The 24,477-nt window shown below is 41.3% G+C and overlaps 4 protein-coding genes across 4 annotated transcripts in view; 2 read left to right on the top strand and 2 right to left on the bottom strand.

Moving 5' to 3' along the window:
* Positions 1-1,889: 1,889 nt before the first annotated feature.
* LOC126756134 (cytochrome P450 6a9-like) lies at positions 1,890-4,665 on the bottom strand. The gene is made up of 2 exons (XM_050468979.1): positions 2,662-4,665; positions 1,890-2,593 (listed from the first exon to the last, which is right to left on the bottom strand). Exons 1-2 carry the CDS (start codon positions 3,758-3,760, stop codon positions 2,178-2,180), a joined length of 1,515 nt encoding a protein of 504 aa, XP_050324936.1. The 5' UTR covers positions 3,761-4,665; the 3' UTR covers positions 1,890-2,177.
* Positions 4,666-7,530: 2,865 nt separating this feature from the next.
* Positions 7,531-10,457, top strand: LOC126756128 (probable cytochrome P450 317a1). The gene is made up of 2 exons (XM_050468973.1): positions 7,531-9,602; positions 9,663-10,457. The coding sequence occupies exons 1-2, from the start codon at positions 8,450-8,452 to the stop codon at positions 10,088-10,090; spliced, it is 1,581 nt and encodes a 526-aa protein (XP_050324930.1). The 5' UTR covers positions 7,531-8,449; the 3' UTR covers positions 10,091-10,457.
* A 3,532-nt stretch (positions 10,458-13,989) lies between these two features.
* LOC126756126 (probable cytochrome P450 6a13) lies at positions 13,990-19,927 on the top strand. Its single transcript, XM_050468971.1, has 2 exons — positions 13,990-17,608; positions 18,466-19,927. Exons 1-2 carry the CDS (start codon positions 16,546-16,548, stop codon positions 18,996-18,998), a joined length of 1,596 nt encoding a protein of 531 aa, XP_050324928.1. The 5' UTR covers positions 13,990-16,545; the 3' UTR covers positions 18,999-19,927.
* A 54-nt stretch (positions 19,928-19,981) lies between these two features.
* The window catches only part of LOC126756125 (uncharacterized), a 31,272-nt gene continuing 26,776 nt past the window's right edge, over positions 19,982-24,477 (bottom strand). Inside the window, exons 7-11 of the mRNA XM_050468970.1 lie at positions 22,988-23,647; positions 22,676-22,922; positions 22,391-22,603; positions 22,015-22,215; positions 19,982-21,945 (exon numbers count right to left, since the gene is read on the bottom strand). Of these exons, the coding sequence (XP_050324927.1) occupies positions 21,787-21,945; positions 22,015-22,215; positions 22,391-22,603; positions 22,676-22,922; positions 22,988-23,647 (1,480 nt within the window). The 3' untranslated portion in view covers positions 19,982-21,786. The remainder of the gene's footprint in view (positions 21,946-22,014; positions 22,216-22,390; positions 22,604-22,675; positions 22,923-22,987; positions 23,648-24,477) is intronic.

Raw genomic sequence — 24,477 nt, 5'->3', positions numbered from 1 at the left:
TGGGCCCAGAACCTCAAAGCTTGTTGACATACAAGTATTTATAATTGATTCAATGTAAGTGAGCTTATTTGTACAATAACAACATTTCATTTGTGATATAGAACAAACTATTCAAAAATAACGACGCACTTACTGTTTTGTGATCTGACGGTAATCAGTGCTCTGTGATGAAATTGTTGCGGACTCAAAACTTGTTTAATACAGTAGCTTGATCGTCAGCGCGGCGGCGCCAGCGGCGGGTGATTTGAACGCGCTCCGCGTTATATATGCATATATAAGTATATACAAATATAAGTAAACAAGCGATAATTCCTATATATAGCAGGCACAATCGCTTGGTATGTTCACATGTGTATGTGGATATGTATATTTTACGAACATTTTATTCGTTTTAAGTACAGTCGAACTTGCTTTTAAGAAAAATGTTAATTTTGAACTAGAATTTTTGGTTTAATTTTTGAGGGCTCAAATTAACTAAATTAACTACAGCTTCTTGGATGATGACCACATGCAATAAATCCGCTCTTGGAGATCCCAAAATTAATATTATGTGAATACTAAATGATAAGCACTTACGTACTTACCCGGACTTGTGGACTTAAACGTATGAATGAAGACTCTACAGCTTAGGAAGTATTTAATGTGGTTTCAGAGAAAGAGAAAATGTCACCGTTGCAGCGGAATGACGAGGTTAACTTCACCAGAGTTGTGTCTGAATTTGGTATCTCCGCAAAACTAACACGACTATGTAAACTGACGTTTGGCAACACCGAAAGCTCTATCAGGACCGGGAAGGCCCACTCCGAGCCGTTCGATACGAAACGAGTTTTCACACAAGGCGACTATCTTTCGTGTGACATCTTCAATCTTCTTCGGAGAAAATAATTCGAACTGCAGATCTAAACAGAGAAGGTACTAGCTTCAATAAGATTGGCATACAACAATCGCGCCATTAGTTCTGCTTTCTCCAGAATGAATAAGGAAGCGAAGCAAATAGGTCTTGTGGTGAACGAGGGCATGACGAAATATCTCTTGCCGTCAAAAAAACAGTCGTCGCACTCGCGACGAGGCTCCCACGTTACTGTTGGCAGTCATAACTTCGAAGTCGTAGATAATTTCGTCTATCTTGGAACCAGCATTAACAAAAACAACGTCAGCCTGGAAATCCAAAGTAGAATATATCTTGCCAATAGGTGCTATTTCGTAGTGGACGTTACGAGTTTTCCAGAGAAAGGTTCTGCGGCAGATTTATGGTTTTTTGTGCTTTGGCCACGGCGAATATCGCATTCGATGGAACGATGAGCTCTATGAGATATAGGACGATATTGAACTATGCAGCGAATCAAAAGACAGCGGCTACGCTGGCTAGGTCATGTCGTCCGAATGGACGTAAACTCTCCAGCTCTGGAAGTATTCAACGCAGTACCCACCGGGGGTAGCAGAGGTAGAGGAAGACCTCCACTCGGTTGGAAAGACCAGAAAGAAAGACCTGACTTCGCTTGTAATCTCTAATTGGCGCCACATTGCAAAAAGAAGAAACGACTGGCTTTAAAGCCAGTAAAGAAGAAGAAATAAAAACAGTAATGAAAAGTTTCTACACAACATCTACTCACCCTGTATGTGCAAACACAAATTAGACTTTCAAATTACGAACAAGCCAGATGGACCCACATCGTTCGAGCAGCGACGAAAAAGGCAGAGAACGCAATTTCATTGTTTATAACACATAAACAAAAACAAAAACTTTTACGCGAAAACATCAATTAGCATACAATTAGTATGGCATGTAGCAGTTAGCAAACACTGGCGTGTTCCCCGAGCGCCAAGTCAATAAACCGGCGATCATTTTTCTTTTACCTTGATTTTTCGAAAATTGGAAATCCATGTAATTAATTTATTTCAAACAACCTTTTATTGTATACTTTTAGATCAGCTGACTTTTTGACTAGTCGAAATGAGAATTTAATTGACAAAGTTGTAATTATTACCGTTACTTAACAAGCGTTAACGAAGAAGCGCTGGTACAACATTTGTACGAGTATAAATGAAAATATATGTATATAAAACGATGTGTGTATGCATGTATATATGTATAATGGCTTAAGTACACATGTGGACTTAAATATAAATAAGTATATATGTATATATGTACTTATGTCTAAGCATTACGTGCGTGTTTATATTTGCTCAACCTTCAGATGTATGCCGCCTTGTGGAAACAAGGGGAAAGTCTTCTGGAACTCCATCGGAATTTGCGTCAGTGCGCAAGGTGTGAACCTGTACCGACGCAGCAAATAGGTTAAGCCGACGCGCATTTGCATTTGGCCAAAGCGCATGCCAATACAATTGCGCGGACCGTCGCCGAAGGGCAGCCAATCGACGGAGTCGCGTAACTTCACCGCCTCCACTGAGAAGCGCTCTGGATCGAATTTGTCGGGTTCCGGATAAATCGCCGGGTCGTAGTGTATGCCAATGGTGGGTATGGTGACCATCATGCCCTTCTTGATCACATATTTGGGATGACCGGGCACCACGTAATCAGCAGCCGCTTGACGCATCAAATTCGGTGCAATCGGATATTTCCGCTGAGTCTCTTTTGTGCAGTAGAGATACAACGTAAATTTATACACAAAAACAAAGATACAAGCATTGCTTACTCACCAGAGAGCACCTGTTTCATATATTGCATGTCTTCCATGCACTCATAGGTGAACTCATCGTTATGCCTCTGTATAGTCTCCTCGATCTCTTTGCGCAGACGCTCTTGTAAATCGGTTTGTAATGCCAATTCGTACAGCGCGAATGCCAATGTTGTGGATGAGGTCTCAAAACCGGCAACGAAAAACACAAATGCCTGTGCTGTCATCTCGCTCACACTCAACGCGCGCAACTGATCATTTTCGCTCTTCAAGTGTTTACCCTTATTGAGTTCCATCAAAATACTCATAAAGTCATTGCCGTGCACACCGTTGCGCTCACGATATTCGATATTCTCGCGCACGATGCGCAAAAAGAAGTCTGTAATCTCCTGCGGCATTATAGCCATACGCAGACGACGCGCCATATTCGGAAAGCTATTAATGAAGGCGTTAATGAGCGGCCCGTGCCGACGCGATCCAATTAGCTTGCGCCCCATAACACGAAACTCCGCATTGGGGTCTTGCAGGCTGTTGCATTCGATGCCAAAAGCGCAGTTGCCAATTACATCGGTGGTGAAACATGCCATCATCTCCTTCCAGTCCCACACATGCTCGTCGCTGGCCAAGCGCTTCTCAACGGCGACCATCAGCTGATCGGCCACCTTCAATACGGTGGGAAACATGAATTTCATTTTGCCCGAAGTGAACGTCGGTGTCAGTTTATTACGCAAGCCGCGCCATTGTTTGCCATCCAAGCGGAAGAGATGACCGGTGAGCGGGTCATCCTTTTCGTTGTGGAAAATGCCACGATCGGCAAAATTACTGAAATCCTTGATGAGTATATTTTTGATGAGCGCTCGATCCAACACCAAAACCGCGGGGCGTTGAAACAAATAATAGCCGCAGAAAGGACCCGAACCGCGATGATGTGCGTATATTTCACGCAGAATTTCGGCGAAACTGCGCGTTTTCATCAAGCCCTTCAAGTTGCCGGCGAAAAAGTGTGGTGCATCGTGCGGTATGCCTCGGTAGCGCCAATAATTCATGCGCCGTTGCAGCAAATAGTAAATAAAAGAGAGCAACGCCAACAGCACGGCTATTAAAAATGCAAACGCAGACATTCTTTTAGTTCGCCGGCTAACGAGCAACTGATCAATAGCAAAGCGTTTTACGAGTGAAAACTTATTTAGTAAAAACAATAACTAAGAGAGCTAAGTGCAAGCGAACAGCACGACAGAATTGGAAATTCTGTGAATCGCAAACCATAAATTGCAAAATGATAACGTCGATGCGATGCGGTCTTTATACTCTTTACAACTGACAATGAAAAATCGGTTAAGTTATTTATAAACATAAATAGGCTGTCGGCATACAGAAAATTATATCGTACTGTAGATAAGGCCATTGTGCAATGACAAGTCCGAGTATTTGTAAAAGAATTCGCAATAACCCAGCAAACACATCACGCATTGCGAGTATATTGAGTGTAGTTTTATGCTCTGAACTGTCATATATATATTATCTCCAGCGGGAATGCGGAGTGCCGCTCTCTTCATAAACTCAAGTTCAATGGAAGTCTAGTATTTGAAACAGAGATTTGTAAGCTTGCACTGTTCCGTAGTCTCATTTAAACTCTGTTTTCTTAGAGTTACACATGAGTATGTAACATCGTTCTGACACTCTCATTATTTACCGTTATTAAGCCCTTGTTTCAATCAATATGATAGAAAAGGCCCCTATTAATTTTGCTGCCATATCCCTCAGTTAAAAGTGTTGTCTGCGTTCAGTTTGCCATAATATAATTATTTACATTGATATCACCCGCTTTAAGGTCTTCGTTTGATAAAACCTTTATAAATTTCTTCTTTTTATTTCTCTTATTCGCTAAATAAATACTCGTTTCCCACATTTGCCATGGCTCTCGTGGTATTTGCGCGGATATCAGCCAGTTTCGTTTCGAAATACAAGAAAAAAAAATATATATACATACATATATCATTTATATATGTACACATACATATGCTATGTTTCCATGAAATGTTGTATGGATGCATATATATATACACGTACGTATGTATGTCCGTAATGCACTACAAAAACCGGCCGAATTGCTTTGTTTGACTTTTTACGCACTGGAACTTATGCCTTATCATGCCTTATCACTGAACGCGCGAGTGTACGAAGAATTTATGTATAAGTAAATATATGTAACTACATATGGATATATATGTGGCACAATTGATTATAAATTTCTTGGGAAACACGGCACTGTTTTGTTTTTGTGGTATTCGCTGTAAAAGTAAATCACAAAACGATATCTAAGATAACTACACTCAAAACGGTCAATTAGAATCAATCATAATTAACTACTAGCCACGCACTGTTAGATATACATATGTACATCTCTAGATTAAATTACTGCGTTGACTGCGAGGACTGCTATTTAAACAGGGTGAGGCGAAATACATATCTGTTTATATACAGAATACAAAATTATGTTAGGTAAATAGGCGGATATTCACGAATAATTTCAAGCTAAAGGCGCCTGTCCGTTATAATGTCCTAAGTACGGATCACAAAGTCGGGGAATATCCACAAAGCGCCTAAAATCAGCCCAAAATTTATTGAGCTGGTTAATATCTACCCCAGCCAATTTGCCGGCTTCCTAGAAGGAATGACAACCAAGTCATTTTAACCTTAGTCTGGCGACAAGTGGACAGTGAAGGAGAAATTGCCTAAATTTTTCCACTTAATTTTCCTCCCTGTAATTTTGGCAAGTTACGCCCTCCTGCTCTTTCTCATCCTTATGGAATTTTTCAAAAGCGGCCTTCTAACATGCTCATTGGCTTTAAAGTTTCCGACGATTCGGCTTTGGCCAAACAACCAAACAAATTTAATATGGAAGTAGCTTGATACCACAGCTAATGATGTCATGCACTACCTGACCAGCTTTGAGCTCACTGTCAGCGAGCTCATGACATGTATAGCAGAAAATCGCTTAATCATGGATCAAAATTTCCAACGAATTGTTAAAAATCAAGATAAGCTAAAGTGCAAATAACTCAAAATTTATCCTTTATTTTCCTAACGATGACAGATGCTTAATATTTTGTTATTGTAATTTATATAAGATAAGTAATGGGCATTTGCCTGCACTTCGTAACTGAAACTTTTATCACATTCAATATTCTTTAGTCAACTTCTTCTGTCCCACTTCAAAATTATCGGCAAATGAAAATGTGCAATACTCGCACAAGGTACCTATAAGCCTGCTTAGAAGCGATTTGTATCAAAATGATAAGCACTGATTACAAATTCATTGCTAAGTGTTCTTCTGTATACATAGAAACGCAATCCCGACAGTGTTCGGAACGTTTCGGGATGTTAATATAACTTACGAGAGAAATTAAACACTGGTATGATATAATAGTTGTCTTCGATTCGCCATTTTTCTGCCCGCTTCTGCTTTCTTGCACAAAAAAATTACATCTAAAAGCAACAACAAAGTTATCGAATTGAGTTCGTGCAAGAGAGTATGCGGATATCCCATTAATACGGTTAACAGTCTTTTTGCACAGCAGTTAATTTATTATTAAGCCGGCATTTGCTCAATTAAAGCGCTAACTTAGATCGATTTCCCATACAAAATAGAAATCTTATTTTACTACATTAATAATAATCGAATTCAAATCGAGTTGAAACTGCAATACAACTCTTCAGGTTGTTGTCCGTGCTGTAAATTTTGTTGTGTGCCTAAATAAAATAGCAATCAGCTGAAGAATTTCAATCATTAGAAAAAGTACCAACTAAAGAACACAAGCAAGCTTAACAGCTGATCCATAATCGAGCCTATCGTTGATCGAGTAGCCGACTGTGCGAATGGCAAAAACAGATTTCTCAATTATAATCCTTAGTACATCCGGATTATAATTAAGAAATTAGGTTTTGGAGGCATCAATTGCCGGAGTGCGGAACTTTAATCTGCTAAACCTAACCTACTCCCAACTCCAGACTCTCCCACGGAACCATCTGATTAAGTATTACTTCTTGGGAGTGATAAGACATTTAAGTCTCTTCTACACAGTTTTAGCAGTGTGAAACGGTAAGTAAGTAGGTATGTTTCTAACTATAATTAACGCGTTGTGAGCCACACTAAGCTAAATGAAAAGCGTGAGCAAATGAAAGTGCTTTGCAAAGGCAGAAATTTGTTTATTGTTATTTGTGAGTGGGAACTCACGCGTCGAGAGAGTTACTCTACGTATTTCTATTCCTGCTAGTTCTCCAGAATGGTTCGGGTTAGGGCTGCAAATAAAATTTATATGATTGGAAAAGCAAAACAACGCTTTTATTAGTAAACTATGTAGACCCAAAGTACTGCTGAGACTGAAGTAACACAAATCTAATCTTTCGGGTTTTATCGCAAAGTTTGGCGCTGATTTACTTTCATTTTTATCGCTTCAAACTTTGATAAGATAGTGCTTATTATACGCTCCAGTGTTGATTTTATACCGCCACTTACCAAACACCACTCAATTCTAGGCATTATCTGAGCAGTACCCCGTAAATAATATTTGTTTTACTAATAAATGTATAATATAAGCATATTACATGCTAGTTAATGCCGGTAATTACACACACAGACACACACAAATCGTCGAGTGTCAAACAAGTCGAAACAACTTTATATATCGGCGCTGACTGGCATGCAATATACCGGTCTATCTGCACCCACGACCGCTTAGTCACACGCTCTGAGCTGCGCCAAAGCGCGGGCAATAAATAAAATTATCGCCGAGCAGCTTGAATGATGCAAACAAACGTATACGAAATAGTTATACAAATAAATGGCATTTGTTAGAAAAATGTCAATAAAACAAAGCGCATTCGAAGCGTTCGGTGGCGCGAGAGTTATTGGCTGCTTTAGTGCACACAATGTTGCCAGTTTAACATTGGCGCGGATGCTGCGCGCTATGAGAATTTATTGCGTTGCGACAAACGAGTAGAATGCTAAGTTTCCAGCGCAAACAGACACTTACACGTGTACTCAAATGCATTAGAGGAAGTGCAAACGTCGTTCCGTTGTCGACCGGTAGTGCAGCGCCACTGTAACGCTTACGGTTTACTGCATTTTTGTTAAGCCCAAAAGCGGAAACTCACTTGGTATTGAGCAGTCTAAATATACCGTGAGTTAGCGCGTCGGTTGCGCTTTGTCTTCCCATGTTCGCCACTACAACAACCGCACTGTGTGACGTAACGAAATGTTTGAATAATTGCTGCCTCCTCTGCCGACGCGAACTCCCAGTAGAACCCCTTCTGACACCTGCTGCAACCCGAGCGCAGCGCGCCTAAAGAAAGCAATTAAAAAATCGCTCACCGATAGTGACGATAATAAAAATGTTATAAAGCGTATATGGCGAGCATGGGCGAACGGAAAAAGCTCCACAATTGACTCCGTCGGAAAAGCGTAGCGCGAGAGCAACGCGGAGTACGAGTAACTAAAGTACTGAGGTAATCGAAACGCTTAGTAAGCGGTTGAAAGGCGCGTTGAGCGGCAGCGTAAAATACTTACCGACAGTCAAGTGTTTAGCACTTCAGTATTAAGCGAAAATAACAGGTGCCGGCGGTGTCGGGGTGAGGCGCATGTGTGTAACTAGATAGCAAAAAGTACATATATTTTAAGTAAATTAGCGCGTTATTCGCTCGTGCGTTTTGCTGTCCAGTGACTACGTGCCAATGTGGCCTTGAAAAGGGCAAACGAACAGCTGAAACTCCAACGTATTTACAAATAAAACAGCAAAACAGCAGAGAAAATGTGGTGGGTTTGGTTAATTGTTGGTGTTGTGCTAGCCGTGCTCGTCATTTTCGTCATTACGCCACTCATACTCATCTGCTACAAGCGCAACTACTGGCGCTGGCATCAGGTGCCCTTCGAAGCGCCCGCACCTGAATTTGAAATACTGCAGCGCTTGCTCGGTTTGCGGCCGACACTGGAATGGGAGGAGCTGGAGCACTATGATTCACTGTATCGCACTTTCAAGGGACGAAGTCCATTTTGCGGTTTCTATCGTCACCTGCAGCCGCGTGCACTCATACTCGACCGCGAATTGATTATGCAGATACTGATCAAGAACTTCTCGAATTTCAACGATCGCGGCATCTACCACAACAGCAAAGACGATCCGCTCTCTGCCGATTTGTATAGCCGACGCGGTAGCGAGTGGAAAGAGATGCGTTTGCGACTAGAGCCGATCTTCGGCAAAGATGAAATGCGCTACCTGTACGATGGCTTGCGCGATTCGTCCGCCGAGTGGCTGAATGGTTTTGATCAGCTGGTACGAGATGAGCGCGCACACAGCGGTTACATTGAAATACGTACACAAATGCGCCGCTATGTGTTAGCCAGTTTGGCAGCGTGTATATTCGATTTGAACGCGCAACGCCAGCAGAAATATCCGCTCGATGTTTTCGATGATATGACTCAGCTGGAAAGTACGACATCACGTCATAGTGAGTTTGCGAATGCTGTTTTACGCCGCTACCCGCGGTTAAGTAAGAAACTCAAGCTGCGCACTACCTGTAAGGTGGTAGAAGACTATTTCATAGGGCTCATCGACGAAGTAGTCACGGAGCGCGAAAAGAGTGGCATCGAAAAGAAGGACTATCTCCAACTGCTGATCAACTTAATGCAGCAGGAATTGAGTACGCACGAAGTGCAAGATCAAACAATGAAAGAGCTTAGGGAACACTTAATGGACGAGTTGGCAGCGCATGCTATTACGTTTCTTAAAGCCGGCTTACGTCCTACCACACACACTATTACATATGTCTTATATGAGTTGGCTTTAAATGAACCCATACAGCAGCAGTTGCGTGACGAGGTGGAAGAAGCTTTGCAACGCCACAACAAGGAGCTCTCGTACGACTGCATACGTGAGCTCAAGTTTCTGGGTCAAGTCATATCAGGTGAGTTGCCTACTGTATACATCAACAGGGAATAAAATTCATTTATTCTCTCATTTTCAGAGACCATACGCATGCACCCTATTGTACCCTATCTAATACGACGCACACTCACCGACTTCCCCGTACCGAACAACAACAAATATACGCTACCCAAAAATATGTTCATCATAGTACCGACACATGCCATACACAACGATGCCGAATACTATCCCGAGCCGTTCATATTCAAACCGGAACGCTTCGGTCGCGGTGACAACAAGCGACGCGACATCTGTATGTGGTTGGGCTTTGGCGAGGGTCCGCGCAGCTGCATTGGTCTGCACTTCGCGCAGCTTATGATGCGCCTACTGATAGCACAATTGATCACGCGTTACCACTTCAGTGTGGATCGCACGCGTTTGATGGTCAAACCACAGAATGTGATTAGACTGCGTGTGGATCCGCTCAATGAAGAGCCAGAGGGCAGGGAGGCTGAAGTGGTCATTTAGCCGTATGCCATGTCATTATAAGGTTATTTTACGTTTTTACAGGGTCCCTTAGTAGCAGAAAATGAGCATTATTGTAAATATTTATTTATGCCTACGCCGATTTAAGCCTTGAAATAACACACCTTGAGTTTTGAGGAGGAATGCAGTGTTATATGGTTATTAATTTCGATTTTTTTATTTGAAATGCTTTAATTAGGAGGTTAAACAACTGTTTGTATGGAACAACAGTATCCGAGAGTCTAGTTAGAGGCGGTGAGCATTCCACTGCCGAGCAGTATTGACTTAGATTTAAGTGTAGAGACAGTTTGTATCAGTTACAACAACAATGTTAATAAGAAATGTAAATAAATGACATACTATTATTACAGTTTTCTGACTATTTATTCTCGGCAGCATCGTCAAGTCATTGTCTTTACGTTTAGAGAAAATAATCTTTGTTACAACTGATTTTTTTTTGGCAAGACCACTGTAATGTCTTTCCAGCTGACCTATAGCATAGAGCTATACAGGTCTTGTACTCGCTAACACTGAACCTAAAGCCAGTCAATGAGTGCATGACTTCACTAGCAGTAGCATCAAGCTACTTCCATATTAAACTTGTCTGTATACCTGGCCATAGCGGAATCGTCGGAAACTGTAAAACGATGAGCTCGCTAAAAAGACACTCATACACAATTCCCATTAGGTTGCGAACTAGCAGGTGTCCTCCTGTAGTCGTGCACTCGGGCTCTGGATCTGTGGGCCTCGCATGAGCTCAGCAAGAATCAGTCAGGAACAAACAATAGGGGAGTTGCGAAGGCCTTCTAGCTTAGGGTGAAACGCAATGGGGCCATGGAACTAAAACCTATTACAAAGATTCACATGCCCGCAATGATACGTGTACTAACTGGACATCCAATTGGCTCTCACGCGCGAGGCTAAGTTTTTGGAGGACGCAGCTGGTCAAAGTTGCCGGAAAGATGATGGAAAGAAGAAAATGTTTAGTTTCTACTTTGATGTCCAACTTTCGCCAGACTAAAGTTAAAGCATCTTGACTACCGTACTTACACCGAGCCTTACCAAATTCCTGGAGTAGATATCAAGCAGCACAATAAAGTTTGGACTGGCTCCAGGCGCTTTGTAGATATGTGACGTTCTTTTTGAACCACTAATAGAGTTTGGTCTTTGTTCGTCGAGAGAGGACTTACTTCTTAATTGCCTACTTAGTCCCAAGTAGCACCTGTTGGCAAGAGTTATTCCGCATTGTGGTTCCAAGATAGACGAAATTATCTACGACTTCGAAGTTATGGCTGTCAACAGGAACGTGGGAGCCAAGTCACAAGTGCGACGACTGTTTGTTTGTGACAGGAGATATTTCGTTTTGCCCTCGTTCTGGGTCTGGGCTGGTAGTCCCATTTGCTTCGCTTCCTTATCCACTCTGGAGAAAGCAGAACCAACGGCGTGGGTGTTTAAGCCAATGAAATCAATATCATCGGCATACGCCGCAGGTTGTACGCTCTTATAGAAGATTGTACCTGCTCGACTGCATTTGTTTATATACAACAGCTATATATCATCGTCAGCGCCAAAATACGAAAACAAAAACAAAAACAAATTATAAACACATAGCCTAGCCCTACATATAAGTACATACATATATATCATCTGTTATGCAATGTAGCTTAGCAATTTTTTTTAGTTAAGTTGGCAATTGTGGGAACAAACCCAATCTGCTCTCCACGCAGCATTTCACAAACTACATGCGAATGTAATTTTTAAGTCTCACATTTCACTTTCAAAGCCCGAACATTGCAAGTAAATTACGAGCATATTGCTAATAGCACACGTTTCAATTAAGTGATGATGGCGAGGTTCACAGCTGGTCAAGGTGACTCTACTCATTTGCAAGTGTAAACTCCAAACAAGCGCGCACGGCACGCCGTATTTAAAGCAATGAGCTGCAGCACAACAAAACAACAAAAAATTGCTGGTATATAATGGCGTAAGAATTGCAATTCATGGCGCACGCGTAAATATGTACAACAACAATGCAAGCCACGAAAACCGCAAAACAACAACTTTCTTTCGCTCAGCTGATGGATTACAGCTGACAGCTGGACAACATAAGTGCTCGAGCTACAACTTAAGCAGCACCGCAAACGCGAACGAGCGGGTCAGATCGGCGAGCGTTCGCTTGGTGTGCTGTGTTTGCTCGAAAGAAAGCCAAAACGCTCCGTTGCCGGCAATAACAGCCAGCAATTAGTCTGTTGATGCGTTCGAGCAAAAAGTCAAATAGGCAGCGACAGCCTGCAGCAGCAACAGCAAGCCTACAAACTGCTCTAAGGCTCTGCTATCTTAGTTTCACTTTTTATTGACTTTATTTTATTGTCGGCTATAAAATATAAGTTTATATCAGCATAACTGTATAAATACCGAATTAAATGCTTTATTACCAAATTTGTTTGAGGGACTTTTACATATGTACTCGGATGTGCAGTACACTCAGCGCCAACGTACATATGTCGAACATTGTTTTATGACATCCTCTATGTACATTGTGCTACAACAAGCACTAGACTGGTGATACACCGCTTTACAATAACAATACGGGCGCGTGTAATAAAGTTGATTGGCAAATTGCACCTTTTAGTAACTTCATTGAAGCATTGCAGCTGCTGAGGAGCGTTGCTTTCATTCCCATTCGACCAACTAATTCTACCCATGCAGCCTTGGTAAGCGATATTTGCGGCCGCAGCGAAGCGTAACGTAACAAGCCAAGCAACTCTGCCAATGAACGCAGTGAAACGTTTCCCGCAGCAAGCAACGCAGAGTACAGTGGAACGAATCAGAAAAATATAGGAAATATTGCAATGGTCAACAAATATTGTATATGCACATTAAGGCAGCTCGAGGATGCGGGAAATACTTGTATTCTACGGATCCTCTAAACAACTTTGCATGAGGGACTATGGGTTTAAAACTGGTTTCGATCCAGCGATTTTAAAGTGATCTTACTTGGTCTGATATTCGTACTTTGTGTTTTCCATACTCTGCTAAAAGTGGATCACCAGATTCTCATAACTCGACGAAGCGTTTTTAACTTACTTTAAATTTATTAAGGCGGTTATACAGGAAAGTAATAGAACTGATTTTCTTCCACCGCGACCGTACTTCGGAGCGTGCGTGGACCGACTGGATTCGGAGGCGAGCGGCTGGTAAGTTGTCTTCGAGCACCTGGAGAGTCAGAATAAACATTTTCGCGCGACTTGTGAGTGGTGCAAGCCGAAAATGCAGCGTTCGTTAGAGCAGAGTTACGCGATGAAGTTCTGTATGAAGCTCGGTAAATCTGCAACAGAGACGTGTGTCTATCAAGACATTTCCATCTCGGTCTGGCAAAAGCCGGGTATCTCCTTCCTCCATACTGCTTTGAAAAAGATCGTACGACAGAATATTTAGCTACACCGTGTTTAAACCTATTGGACAGTGCCCAAACAGAACACCTACCATTGTGGCGAGATTGACTTTATTAAGGGTCATTAGTTCAATGAACCTCTTACGGTTAATCCTGGACATTCTACTTTCCCAATCCCACAAATTCTTTGTTGTCCAGCATATAGCAAGCTCGCAGGAGGTTCAAAGATGCAGCGCCAGAATGCAAGCAGACAACGGAAAACCGACTGGCATTCAATTGGATGAAATTGAAGAAAATGTGCGCTCCCAGCCACCTCATCACCCTTTCCGGCGATACTGCTGTGTACGAAAGTATCAACCAAACTTAATTCTGCAACTACTGCCATAACTTGTTCCGTATTGACACACTGTGAGACAACATTAAACAAGATCTAAAGCGCCGGCAAAGAAATACGTTTTTGCAACAGATGCATTATGATGGTATTTAGTCTTACTTTGATTCTCAAAGTGTTCGTAACCGTTAGTCGTCAACTAATTGACCTACTTAAGTCGAAAATAAAGTGAACTTGTTTATTAAAAAAAAAGCTAATTAAATTTGAAATCTGAGGAAACAATTATATTGTGGTAACGGTTTTGCGGTGAAAGCCTTTGACAGGACATGAATACGGGTTAGTTCCAAATGGATATACCATAGAGCTTTTGATCGGTCACCTTTTGATGTACGAAAAAACTAAGATAATATCTTGTGAACATAATGTCAAGCGGCTCAAAGAATTTGCGAACACTGTAGCCAAAAGTATGAGTGACTCCTAAACTCTTACAAAATTGTGGTAATTCCAACATTTATATATTTTCCATCAAAAAGACGCATAAGAGGTGCAAGTGAAACGGTCAGATATATGCATATCGACAGCAACACTGATTCCGAACGCTCAATTCACGCGATATACGCACTTTTGATTCTGCTTGAGGCTCGTCACGCATTGACCTGCGTACGCACTGAGCACACGCACTCACACACGGCACTTCGTCCACGACTTACAGATTAACGGCGTAAAGGGCGGGACTCGGTGAAAGTTCAGTGATGGCCGTTGTGCGTAGATGCGGGTGACAGATTGCGTCGAATGCCCTTTGATGTGCGCAAGCAATTAAATTGTGAGCTGACAAATAAACAATGAAAGCGCGAGGCGAAAATCGAATAAATGAACAATATAAATAAATTATAAGACAAATTTTGTTAAAAGGCATTCGAGTGTCTCGATAGGCGTTCAGTGAGACCTCTGTCTTGCCGAGTTTGGCATGCAAATTTTGTTATGAGTTGCTGATTTAACGCCAATATGCAAATTGAGCAGATCAACAGCGCAGCAGCAGAGTGCTAAAATTCAACGCGAAACAATTTTAAACTGTTAAACTGTTAGTGTTGTTGTGTGAATATATACATATAGAAAGTTATATAATGAAATCACGATGACTTGCAGTAAATTTTGAGTCTCTATTTTATCGAACACTGCCAGCATATGTTGGATTAGTGGCTTAAGAAGTTGCAAAGAAATAAATAAGTTGTGATTGTTGTTGCAGCGGCAGAGAATATTTCTGAAGTAATTTCGAGGCATGGTGTCAAGTTGACAGCCCTTGGCCGGCTGGAATTCCGTGTCCAATCCGCTTACTTAGACCCGATTCTCGTGGGAACAGAGTAAAAAAGGCTTCGTGAACTTTTTATTTCCCCGAAACTTTATAGATTTTAGAGCTCTTTGAGAATTCAGTTGAAATGTCAACAAATTTATAGTTTTGTTCATACGCAGATCATTTATTGTGCGAGTGAGACTCAAACCCACAGCGCGTGATAGTCACATATGCCGCTTAAATTGTGCTGCCGCTTTATTTTTTCTACTTTTATTCGGGTCACCTATGTAAAACAGTTCATAAGTTATTCATAATAGACTATTTTTAGCGTCAACAAGCAGGTATTGTCGCTATCTTTATAATCTTTTTAATAATTTCAAAGATCTCTTCATAACATATTTTTACAAATTCTGTTTTGCGCTTTTTGCGTACGCACCTGCGCCGTCGACAACGCCGCGGCCGCCGCGCAGCGCTGACGTTTCCGTTGGCACGGCGTCTGTCATTTTCTCGAGCTGTTAATTGAATTCCAAAACACCCCGAAGTTGTTTGCGCGTGGGCCCAGCTCCAGCGGACCCGTTTTTCCAGCAAACTGCACGAACGCAGTGCGCAAAGCGCGCGCAAGTGCGGCGAGCAAGAGGCGCGCGGCGTGCAGATCTGCAGCTATTTAGATTAGTTTTCGTGCGCAGCGTAATTTAACTTGCAAATGTACGCATTCCAAGCCGCTAAATAGACTTATACAATGCCACAAAAACAAACACTGTGAACAATATATTTTAATGTATATGAAAGGTAAGACAATAAAAAGCCAAATACATCTGTGCGGATGGTATAATATGCTTCAGATGCGATAACGTTGCGTTGCCCAACAACAACGACAACAATGAAATAATTAGCGACCACGCCAACAGCGCTTTCACTTTCAGGGGACGCTCGTCGAACGCCAATACCCGGCCGCGTCGCAATAGCCGCAATATTTTAGCGGCCCTCCGCCGTCGCCGCGTTTGTGTCTTGTAGCCAGAAGAGTGCGCGTGCATTTCGTGCAGCTTCTATATTTTTTTCGGTGTTTTCGTTGGTATTTTTTCTGCACTTCTTCTCAGATCAGCGACAACGTGTGTGTTGCGTTAATTGCCGCCATCGTCACTGCGTATATTCTGCTTCTTCTGCTAACACTCGAGTAACAACAAAGCCGCACCGGCATCTGCGGTTTTCCGCAGCACCAAATCAAGTCAACTGCCCGCTGCCAGCCGCGCTGAACATGACAAAAACGCTTAAGCAACAACGCGTCAGTCAACCTGCAAGCTAACCAGGTTGGTCAAACGGCCGCAGTAAGTGCGAAGTCAGTCAGTCGAGCAGTTCACAGTGAAGCGGTCCAATACCGCTGCCTCCACTAACAAATACCAACCATACAAAGTAGTCGCTATTTGGCGAAGCTGCACCTCGAGATGGATCCACTCACAGTTTTGCTGCTCTCGTTCATCATCCTGGCGCTTATTTGCATACATTTGCACCGCAAACAACAGTACTGGGAAGCGCAAGGCATACCGCTGCTTAAACCGTTCTTGTTCTTCTTCTACGGGCGTGGTCGCATTGGCACCGATTGTCATGCTATCGACATACCCAACGAAGTCTATCAACGCTTTCGCGAATCGGGTGCACCCTTAGCGGGCATGTTCATGCTGAGCGATCCGCTTATCATACTACTCGATTTGGAGCTCATCAAACATGTGTTGATTAAAGACTTTGCCAACTTCAGTTATCGCGGACTCTACCACAATCTACGCGATGATCCGCTGATGGGTAATCTAGCTGCAATCGACGGTCCTTACTGGAAGCGGCTTCGCGCCAAATTGACACCATCCTTTACCACGGGCAAAATGAAATTTATGTATCCCACACTCATAAAAGTGGCCGAACAGTTGCCTGGAGTTGTGGATCGGCGTCTCTCCGACGCAGGCATAATCGACGTAAAAGACCTGTCAGCCTGCTATACCACCGATGTGATAGCGAGCTCTACACTTGGCATTGAGTGTGATAGTCTGCACAATCCACTTGAGGACTTCCGTCTGATCACAGTCAAGTTTTTCGAGGAGTACAGTGTAACACGTGATTTGATTAGCCAACGCCTACCGCAGCTCGCCAAAATGTTGCACTGGACCAACACACCAAAAGTGGTGACAGACTTCTACATCAAAGTTGTGCGCGACAATATAGCCTACCGTGCGGAGCATGGCATTGTACGGCAAGACTTCTTGCAAATTATGATCGATCTCATTAAAACCGAAGCACTCACAATGGAAGAGATTGCTGCGCAGGTGTTTGTCTTCATTATTGCGGGCTATGAAACCACTTCGACGACCATGACAAATTGTCTGTGGGAACTGGCGGTGAATGAGGACATACAAGAGCAAGTGCGCGAGGAAGTTGTTCAAGTGATGCAGGAGCACGATGATGTGCTCACTTACGAGTGTCTCAAGCAGATGACCTACTTGGATCAGGTGCTCAAAGGTAAGTGAAAAGCGCTAGAGTGGAATGATGTACGGCAAGACGGGGAGTATGAAATATGCAAAAATGCAAAATTATGTATGTGAGCATGTAGAAAGAGGTCTCTCATAATGCATAAAATTTAAAAATATGGCAATTAAAGCCATAAAAAGGCCAGCCGAAAAACATTAGTATATTTTATGACTTAGAATTTAAATCGCTTTTATAGCACATTGCACACATTGCATCACTTCCGAGAATAATATGAAGTCGCGTCTTGCAAAACCTGTAACAACAAGCAATGTTTATTGTTATGAATCGCAAATTAGAGCCTGTTTACGTTTTGACTCGTAAGCGCACGAACAAAGGCAATTAGAAGCTTAGCTTTCGCTTTTGCTGAGACCTTGAGCGTAATTTAGCTAAGTGCTCAGTCAGGCAAAGAATTTTGCCACAGGCAAATAAATTAGTTAACACTACTCGTCAAATTAATTATTTACTTTTCAAATGGAGGGCACATAACAAAACCGGGAAAGTCAAATTTGCCTTTGCAATTAAAGTAGAATCTAAGTTACGATGTTACTGGCTCAAGGTTGTTGGGAATATTTTTTCCTTTGGCTAAAAATAGAGTTCCCCTTCTTCCCAGATTGAGCTTAACTGGGCGCTGGCTTCCCTTCTTTCTACCCCCACTCCCCTCTTTTATAGCAATTAGGAGACAGAGAGTTGATATATCTCTTATCCAGTCGCATATATTTCTCCAAAGTAAGAGCTTTGCAATACTCCTCTACAAAACGTTATTGGCTTAAGGAGCGTTTAACTAAAAAATCACTCTGAGATAACTTTTCATACAGCAAAATAATCATACCTTTCCACTTTCGCCACAGAAACCTTGCGTAAACATCCCATTGCGCCTGCGTTGAAGCGTGTTGCTTACGAAGACTATAAGGTGCCTGGCACCAACTTTGTCATCAAAGCCAACACCACGGTGCTCATACCGTCCGAAGCAATACAACACGATCCACGCTACTACCCAGATCCAGAGAAATTCGATCCCTTGCGTTTCACACCCGAAGCCATGGAGGAGCGACACCCGATGACATTCCTACCATTCGGCGATGGTCCACGCAACTGTATTGGCTTGCGCTTCGGCCGCATGCAAGTGCTCATCGGTTTGGCAGTGATGTTACGTAAATATCGTTTTAGTGTGGCACCAACCACACCCATACCGCTGGTGTACGACCAAACCATTTTATTACGTGCGCCGAAAGGTAAAGTGGAACTCAAGTGTGAGCGTTTGGTTGAGGAGAAATTTGCAGATCATATACCGAAGGCTGCTAACGAAGAGGTGGAAAACTTTGCCGCAAGCATAAGAGAGCGGCGCGAGTATGAATGCACAGATGGCGAGAGAAATAAATAATGCACGAAGTGTGCGGAGATAGAATTGTGGTTCGAAGAAGTATGAAATTTTGTCACAGTTAGTTTGAGTGCTTTGAGCCTACTTTTTGAAGAGGTTGTAATGATTCTTAGTGCCGTTTTCTCAAAGTCTGTTTAGTAGGCATTAAAAAGGTACTTTTTCGAAAGCAGTAGTCTTGGTTAAGTAACCAGAACTTAACTGACAGTTGGCTGCTAAACAGACATTGAGTACGCGGCTCCTAGTTTAGCTTATAATTATTTTAGACCTGATATGAGTAGGTTGTGAAAAATTTAAGCGAGATACGAGGCGCTCAGAAAATTCATTAGTTAAAATATATTTCCTAACACATTATGTACCTAAATATAGACGTATAGTTACGGGCCCTATGCGTTCGCTTAGTTGCTTAGTTAGTACCCAGCTTTAATGCGACCGAAAAGTATAGCTAAGAGAATGGTGCTCCAGTACCGCTCGCCAAATAAAATCGCAAAAACTTTTGGCAATACAATATACATATAGTTTGTGTAATATAATATATATTTACACTTTAATACATAATATTTGTATATTTACACTTTAATGCCTGTCGTCACCTAAAATGCAAAATAACGTAAAATGACTTTTCATAACTTCACAGTCGAATGAAAAACGTTATAATAGAAACCACTCAAATTGAAAAGAAATTTGAGTTTTGGTTATATATTGGTTATCATACCTGTATAAATTGGTTATATATCGGTTATAATACGTATATAAAATGGTTATATACCGGTTATTATATCTAATTTTAATTTTTTTATGATACGTTGTTTTGCATTTTAGGTGATTTTATATTTTTACCGTTATTTTTATACTTACGCGTGTTTTATTAAATGCTTTATTAAAAGAAATGTTATTTTATATTTGTATTTTTTTCAAATAAATTGTTTTGATTTTTTATTTTAAAAACATCGTTTTTCAGACACAAATTAACATTTGCGTATGTTTACTATATATTTTTTATTTTAAAAACTGCAAGTAAGTATATAGTATATTAAATTACTTAATTTCTTATGTGCTATATATATATGTATGTATATATAAATATGTTTATATAATTGTGTATATTCAAATGCGTGCTCAATTTGTAAGAAAGAGTTGTTGCAACTTTTAGTTTTGTGTTTTTTTAGATTTGAACCCTACTTTTGTTGATGAGAATTGACTTTTGTGCCGTTATAATAGCGATTGTTATGTGCTCTGTTAAAAAGTGTTTTGTATTTCGAGTTTTCTTTATAATCAAATTGTGGTTAAAATGTTTCTATTATGTAAATTTAAGCCTTTTCCGACCAACTTCCGGCGGACATTACCTTTAAGGTTATTTTGAGTAATTTTCTAACGAATATAATTATTGTTGAGCAGAATATTTTATACTTATTGAAGTTTTGAGAAACTAACACGGCTCACTTAGAAGTTAAGAAATCAGTTATAGAAACTAAATTTATCATTTGAAACTTATTTAATAGCGTATATTAAAGGGTGTTCCCGAATTAGTGCAAGTTTTAAATTTGTCGCCATATACCGTATATGTACAAGTATATCGTAACCTAAAATGCAAATAACTTAACATCAGTTTTCATGAATTATCAGACGAAGGGAAAACGATATAATAGAAACCACTCAAACAAAATTTGAGTTTTTCGTTATTTAATGGATATGTATTGGTTATAAAATGGTTACGTATTGCTAATATATTGGTTATCTATTGGTTATATCGGAGAGTGGAAGCTGAAAATTTTCTGCTAAAAATATGTAATATGATTCAGTGAATCGCAAGCAATAAAAAACTCATTTTCGATTTTTTTGATAATACGTTGTTTTGCATTTTGTGCGGTGATATGTAGGAAAGGGTTGAAAAATCCAAAAACACAAAACAAAAAAACGAGTGCTGACAGTTTAAGCTTAATACTAATGGAGCGTTACACGTTAGAACAACATGTCTTCAGTATTGAACCATATTTCAAAAATGATGAAAGTTCGAAAATTTCATAAAAAATATGCTCGGAACAGTGTTTCAACTTCGCAAACTGTGCGGCGATTTTGAAATGTCGACAAATTTAAATCTTGCCTTAGTTTTGGCACACACTGTGTAAACGTAAATAAATAAAGAGCTGCATTATTATATAAAACTTTTTATTAATTTATTATTTTTAGATTCGTGCTTCCTTTTGTTAATGTAAAGAAAAAAATTGTATAAATTATTTTGTGAATTTGTGTTTTCTATTATTTTTCACCTTTTGTGCCAATATTAAAATTTTTTCTTAATTTTTTATTTCCAATATTAGCATAGCAAGAATTTCGTTTTCGCAGATTCGTTTCTTGAGTTGAAAAATTTTCTTCTTTTGCAAATTTCTCTATAAAAACTTGAGTGGAATGTTAGTGAGTGCTCGTCAAAAATTGGCATTAACGTTTGATATGCTGCTGTCTTTTCAAAAGCTTTTGTAAAATCTCTAGTAAAACCCGCACAATTCTTCGTGAGTGTTAGACTAAACTTAAAGTACTACTAAGTAATTTCATTTGGCGCCAGCACGCTGCCGTGACCGGCTAAGTAATATATGTTGAATGCCACTCTAATAGCAAAACTACTAATTTTAAGAAAAAACTGTCTAATTTGTTCGTTAATTTTTTTTGGCTGGCATCGTTTGCAATGTTCTTCAAATAATTTAGTTAAAAATTTACTTTTTCGATTTAATTAAATCCCTTTGCTCAAAAAACACCTCCTCCAGGATAGATGTTACAGCTGCCTGCTTAACCCGCATTAAGTGGGCTTCGAGCCGCGTGGCAGCTCCAGCGAAACGCGCGTGGCGTCGCCGCGATTGGGCTGCTTGCTGCGCAGCATTTGCTCGTGCACGTACAGCAACAAGCCCAGGTCACGATGTCCAGCCTGCCAGGCAATTTTGAAAGCCGTAGCGCCATCCTGCCGTGGAACAAGTACATAAAGTATTATTATAAAAAGAGAGACAACAACAAGTCAAGGTACACGCACCACATCCACTAAAAGCGAATCGCAATCAGGCTGTGACAGCAAATGCTTAACCAGGTCCGTGCGTCCATTGTCGGCGGCACACATCAGCGCTGTGCTGCCGTCCTCGTCTTGAATGTTGATGTCTGCGCCGGCGGCCAACAGCAGCTCCGCCATCTCTTTATTACCATGCGAAACAGCCAGTATCAATGCGGTCTGGCAGTGCTGTGGATGTGGAAGGAAAGTGGGAAAGTGTTTTTGAGGGGAATGAAGTTTTTTAATTCATATTTTTTGGTTTGGATTTTAGTCAAGACAAATGAGTAAGGAGAAAGCATGCATATAAAACCAAACATAAGTTTTTCGGTCCCAAGCGTGTAACGTTAACTGGGCCATTACCTACCTTTTTGGCTCGTATATTGACATCGGCCATCTGGAACAGTCGTTGTACGACTGTGCGATGCGCAGCGTTTTTCAGCTTTGCCAATGAGACGAGCATCACACAAGTGTATCCAGCGTTATTCATTTGATTTACATTGCAAACCTTTGAATCGAGTAGTATGGATACGACGTCAAAATTGCCATGCGAGACCGCATAATGCATTGCAGTGTTGCCCTGGAAAGGAAAGAAAAATCAAGCACTCAATAAATTTCGGCCTCAACGCAACATGAAATGAAGTACACTCACATTAGCGTCCACCATATTAACACAGTACTCCAACAGCGACACCGACATTTCCTCAAAACAGTCTAAATAGTCCTCGACTTCGTGTGGATTCGCCTTCTCGGTGCTAGAGATCCGGAACCATTCTTGTTGGATCACCAATTTGGATGCTTTTAAGCTAGTCGCTGATAGCGACTTGGCGTCCATTTTCTTTAACAGCGAATTATTGATGGTCTTCAAAGCATTCAGCATCTCGGTAGGCGGAACGAATCTGAAATCGTTGAAAGCAGGTAAATAAAACGTTTATTTGAACAAATATATCAGGTTGGAACATACTTTTGTCGTGGTTCCGCCTCAACCATTGCCAGTTTTTGCAGCAACGCCTTCGATGGTGGACGTTCCTGCACTTCGGTCTTATCTGTCTGCGACTCATGCTCCGTTTTCGCTGTCTTTTCAACGTTACCCACTTGCTTTCTTGGGATATGACTAGATTTCTGTGTTGTTGTTTTGCGGCGTGCGCCCTTTGACATATCAACTTCTATACCAGTTTCCTCCTTTTCTTCACTCTCCTCAACCAACACTGCCGCTGCTGTTTCCAATGTGGACTCCCGGAGCTTCTCGTTGAAAGAACTCTCCAAAGAACGATATGGCGAAGCGCCATCTTTAAGCGGGGCTGGTGATGCATCGCGAGACCAGCTGACACTCACACGTTTCTCCTCGCGCACAATTACTCCATCGAGACTCGGTTGTAGTGGTGTAGTCTCATCCACTTTACTATCGTCCAGCGGTTCTGCGTTGTTTTGACTGGCATCGGATGCTCGACGCGAATTTGCTGCCGAGGAAGGAGCAGTTAGGGATACGTTTGCTTTAGGGGGCGTAACCTTGACACCGACGTTAGGCGCAGTAGATTTAGGCTCGGTTATGAAACGCTGTGTTTCGCTGGCTGACTCCGGTGGCAGAAAGTGGGCAACTGATGGCGGTTTCTCGTGCAACGAACTAAGAAGAAAGGAGAAAAGGTTTCATTATTTTCAATTTTCTACAACCATATAGGTCTTGGTTTCGCTGCACACTTTACATACGTTAGCAGGAGTGCTGAGCAGCCACTTACTATCAGCGGATAGCAAGTGAAGCTGCTAAGCCCAGAAAACATTTACGGGCTGCCGCGTTGCTCTCGGTATTTAGTTAACGAACTTTAATATTATTCCTCTAACTTTAATTGACAAGCGCGTTTACAATGAAAACCAAACTCGTGGAAAAACGCAGCAATAAAAGATTTACACACACCAAATGCAATAACTGAGGATGCTGCTGAAAAAGCAAAATAATGCAAAAAAGCTAAGCACGCGTGACCGCGTCCGCGTATGCCGCAGTGTGGTGCTGTTGTAGCGTGCTACCGCAAACTGCGTGTCCCTCGTGTGAATCGGGCTAAAGTCGCTGCGCTGGGAAAATTTTTGGGAGAGAAAATTACGCTGAAGGTCATTGCAGCATAAGCGAACGTAAACACTGTACAGTGGTAGAAAACGGCAGAAATTTGAAGTTTGCTTTTCTACTTAGGAAACTATGAAGCCTTTTCGACCGATTTCTCTTTTAAGCACATTTGTGAAGGAAATTCGCTTTAGATATAGAAATATGTTTAGAACTTTTCATAAATAAGTCTTAATTTTCTATACAAAATATTGTTTCCAGCAAATGCATAACATGCTCCACAGTCCGGCTCCAATTGTTTGATGCTTTGAGAGCAGCCTTAGCAAGGCGCATGCGTCAGTCAGATATCAAAATAAATATTTGCCTGCTGAAATGCCACCGTTTACAAATAGCGCTACTTG

Source organism: Bactrocera neohumeralis, chromosome 4 (assembly GCF_024586455.1).
Source record: "Bactrocera neohumeralis isolate Rockhampton chromosome 4, APGP_CSIRO_Bneo_wtdbg2-racon-allhic-juicebox.fasta_v2, whole genome shotgun sequence".
Classification (NCBI taxonomy): Eukaryota; Metazoa; Arthropoda; class Insecta; order Diptera; family Tephritidae; genus Bactrocera; species Bactrocera neohumeralis.
The sequence above is the reverse complement of the archived record's forward strand: the minus strand, read 5'-3'. Positions and strand labels throughout refer to the sequence as shown.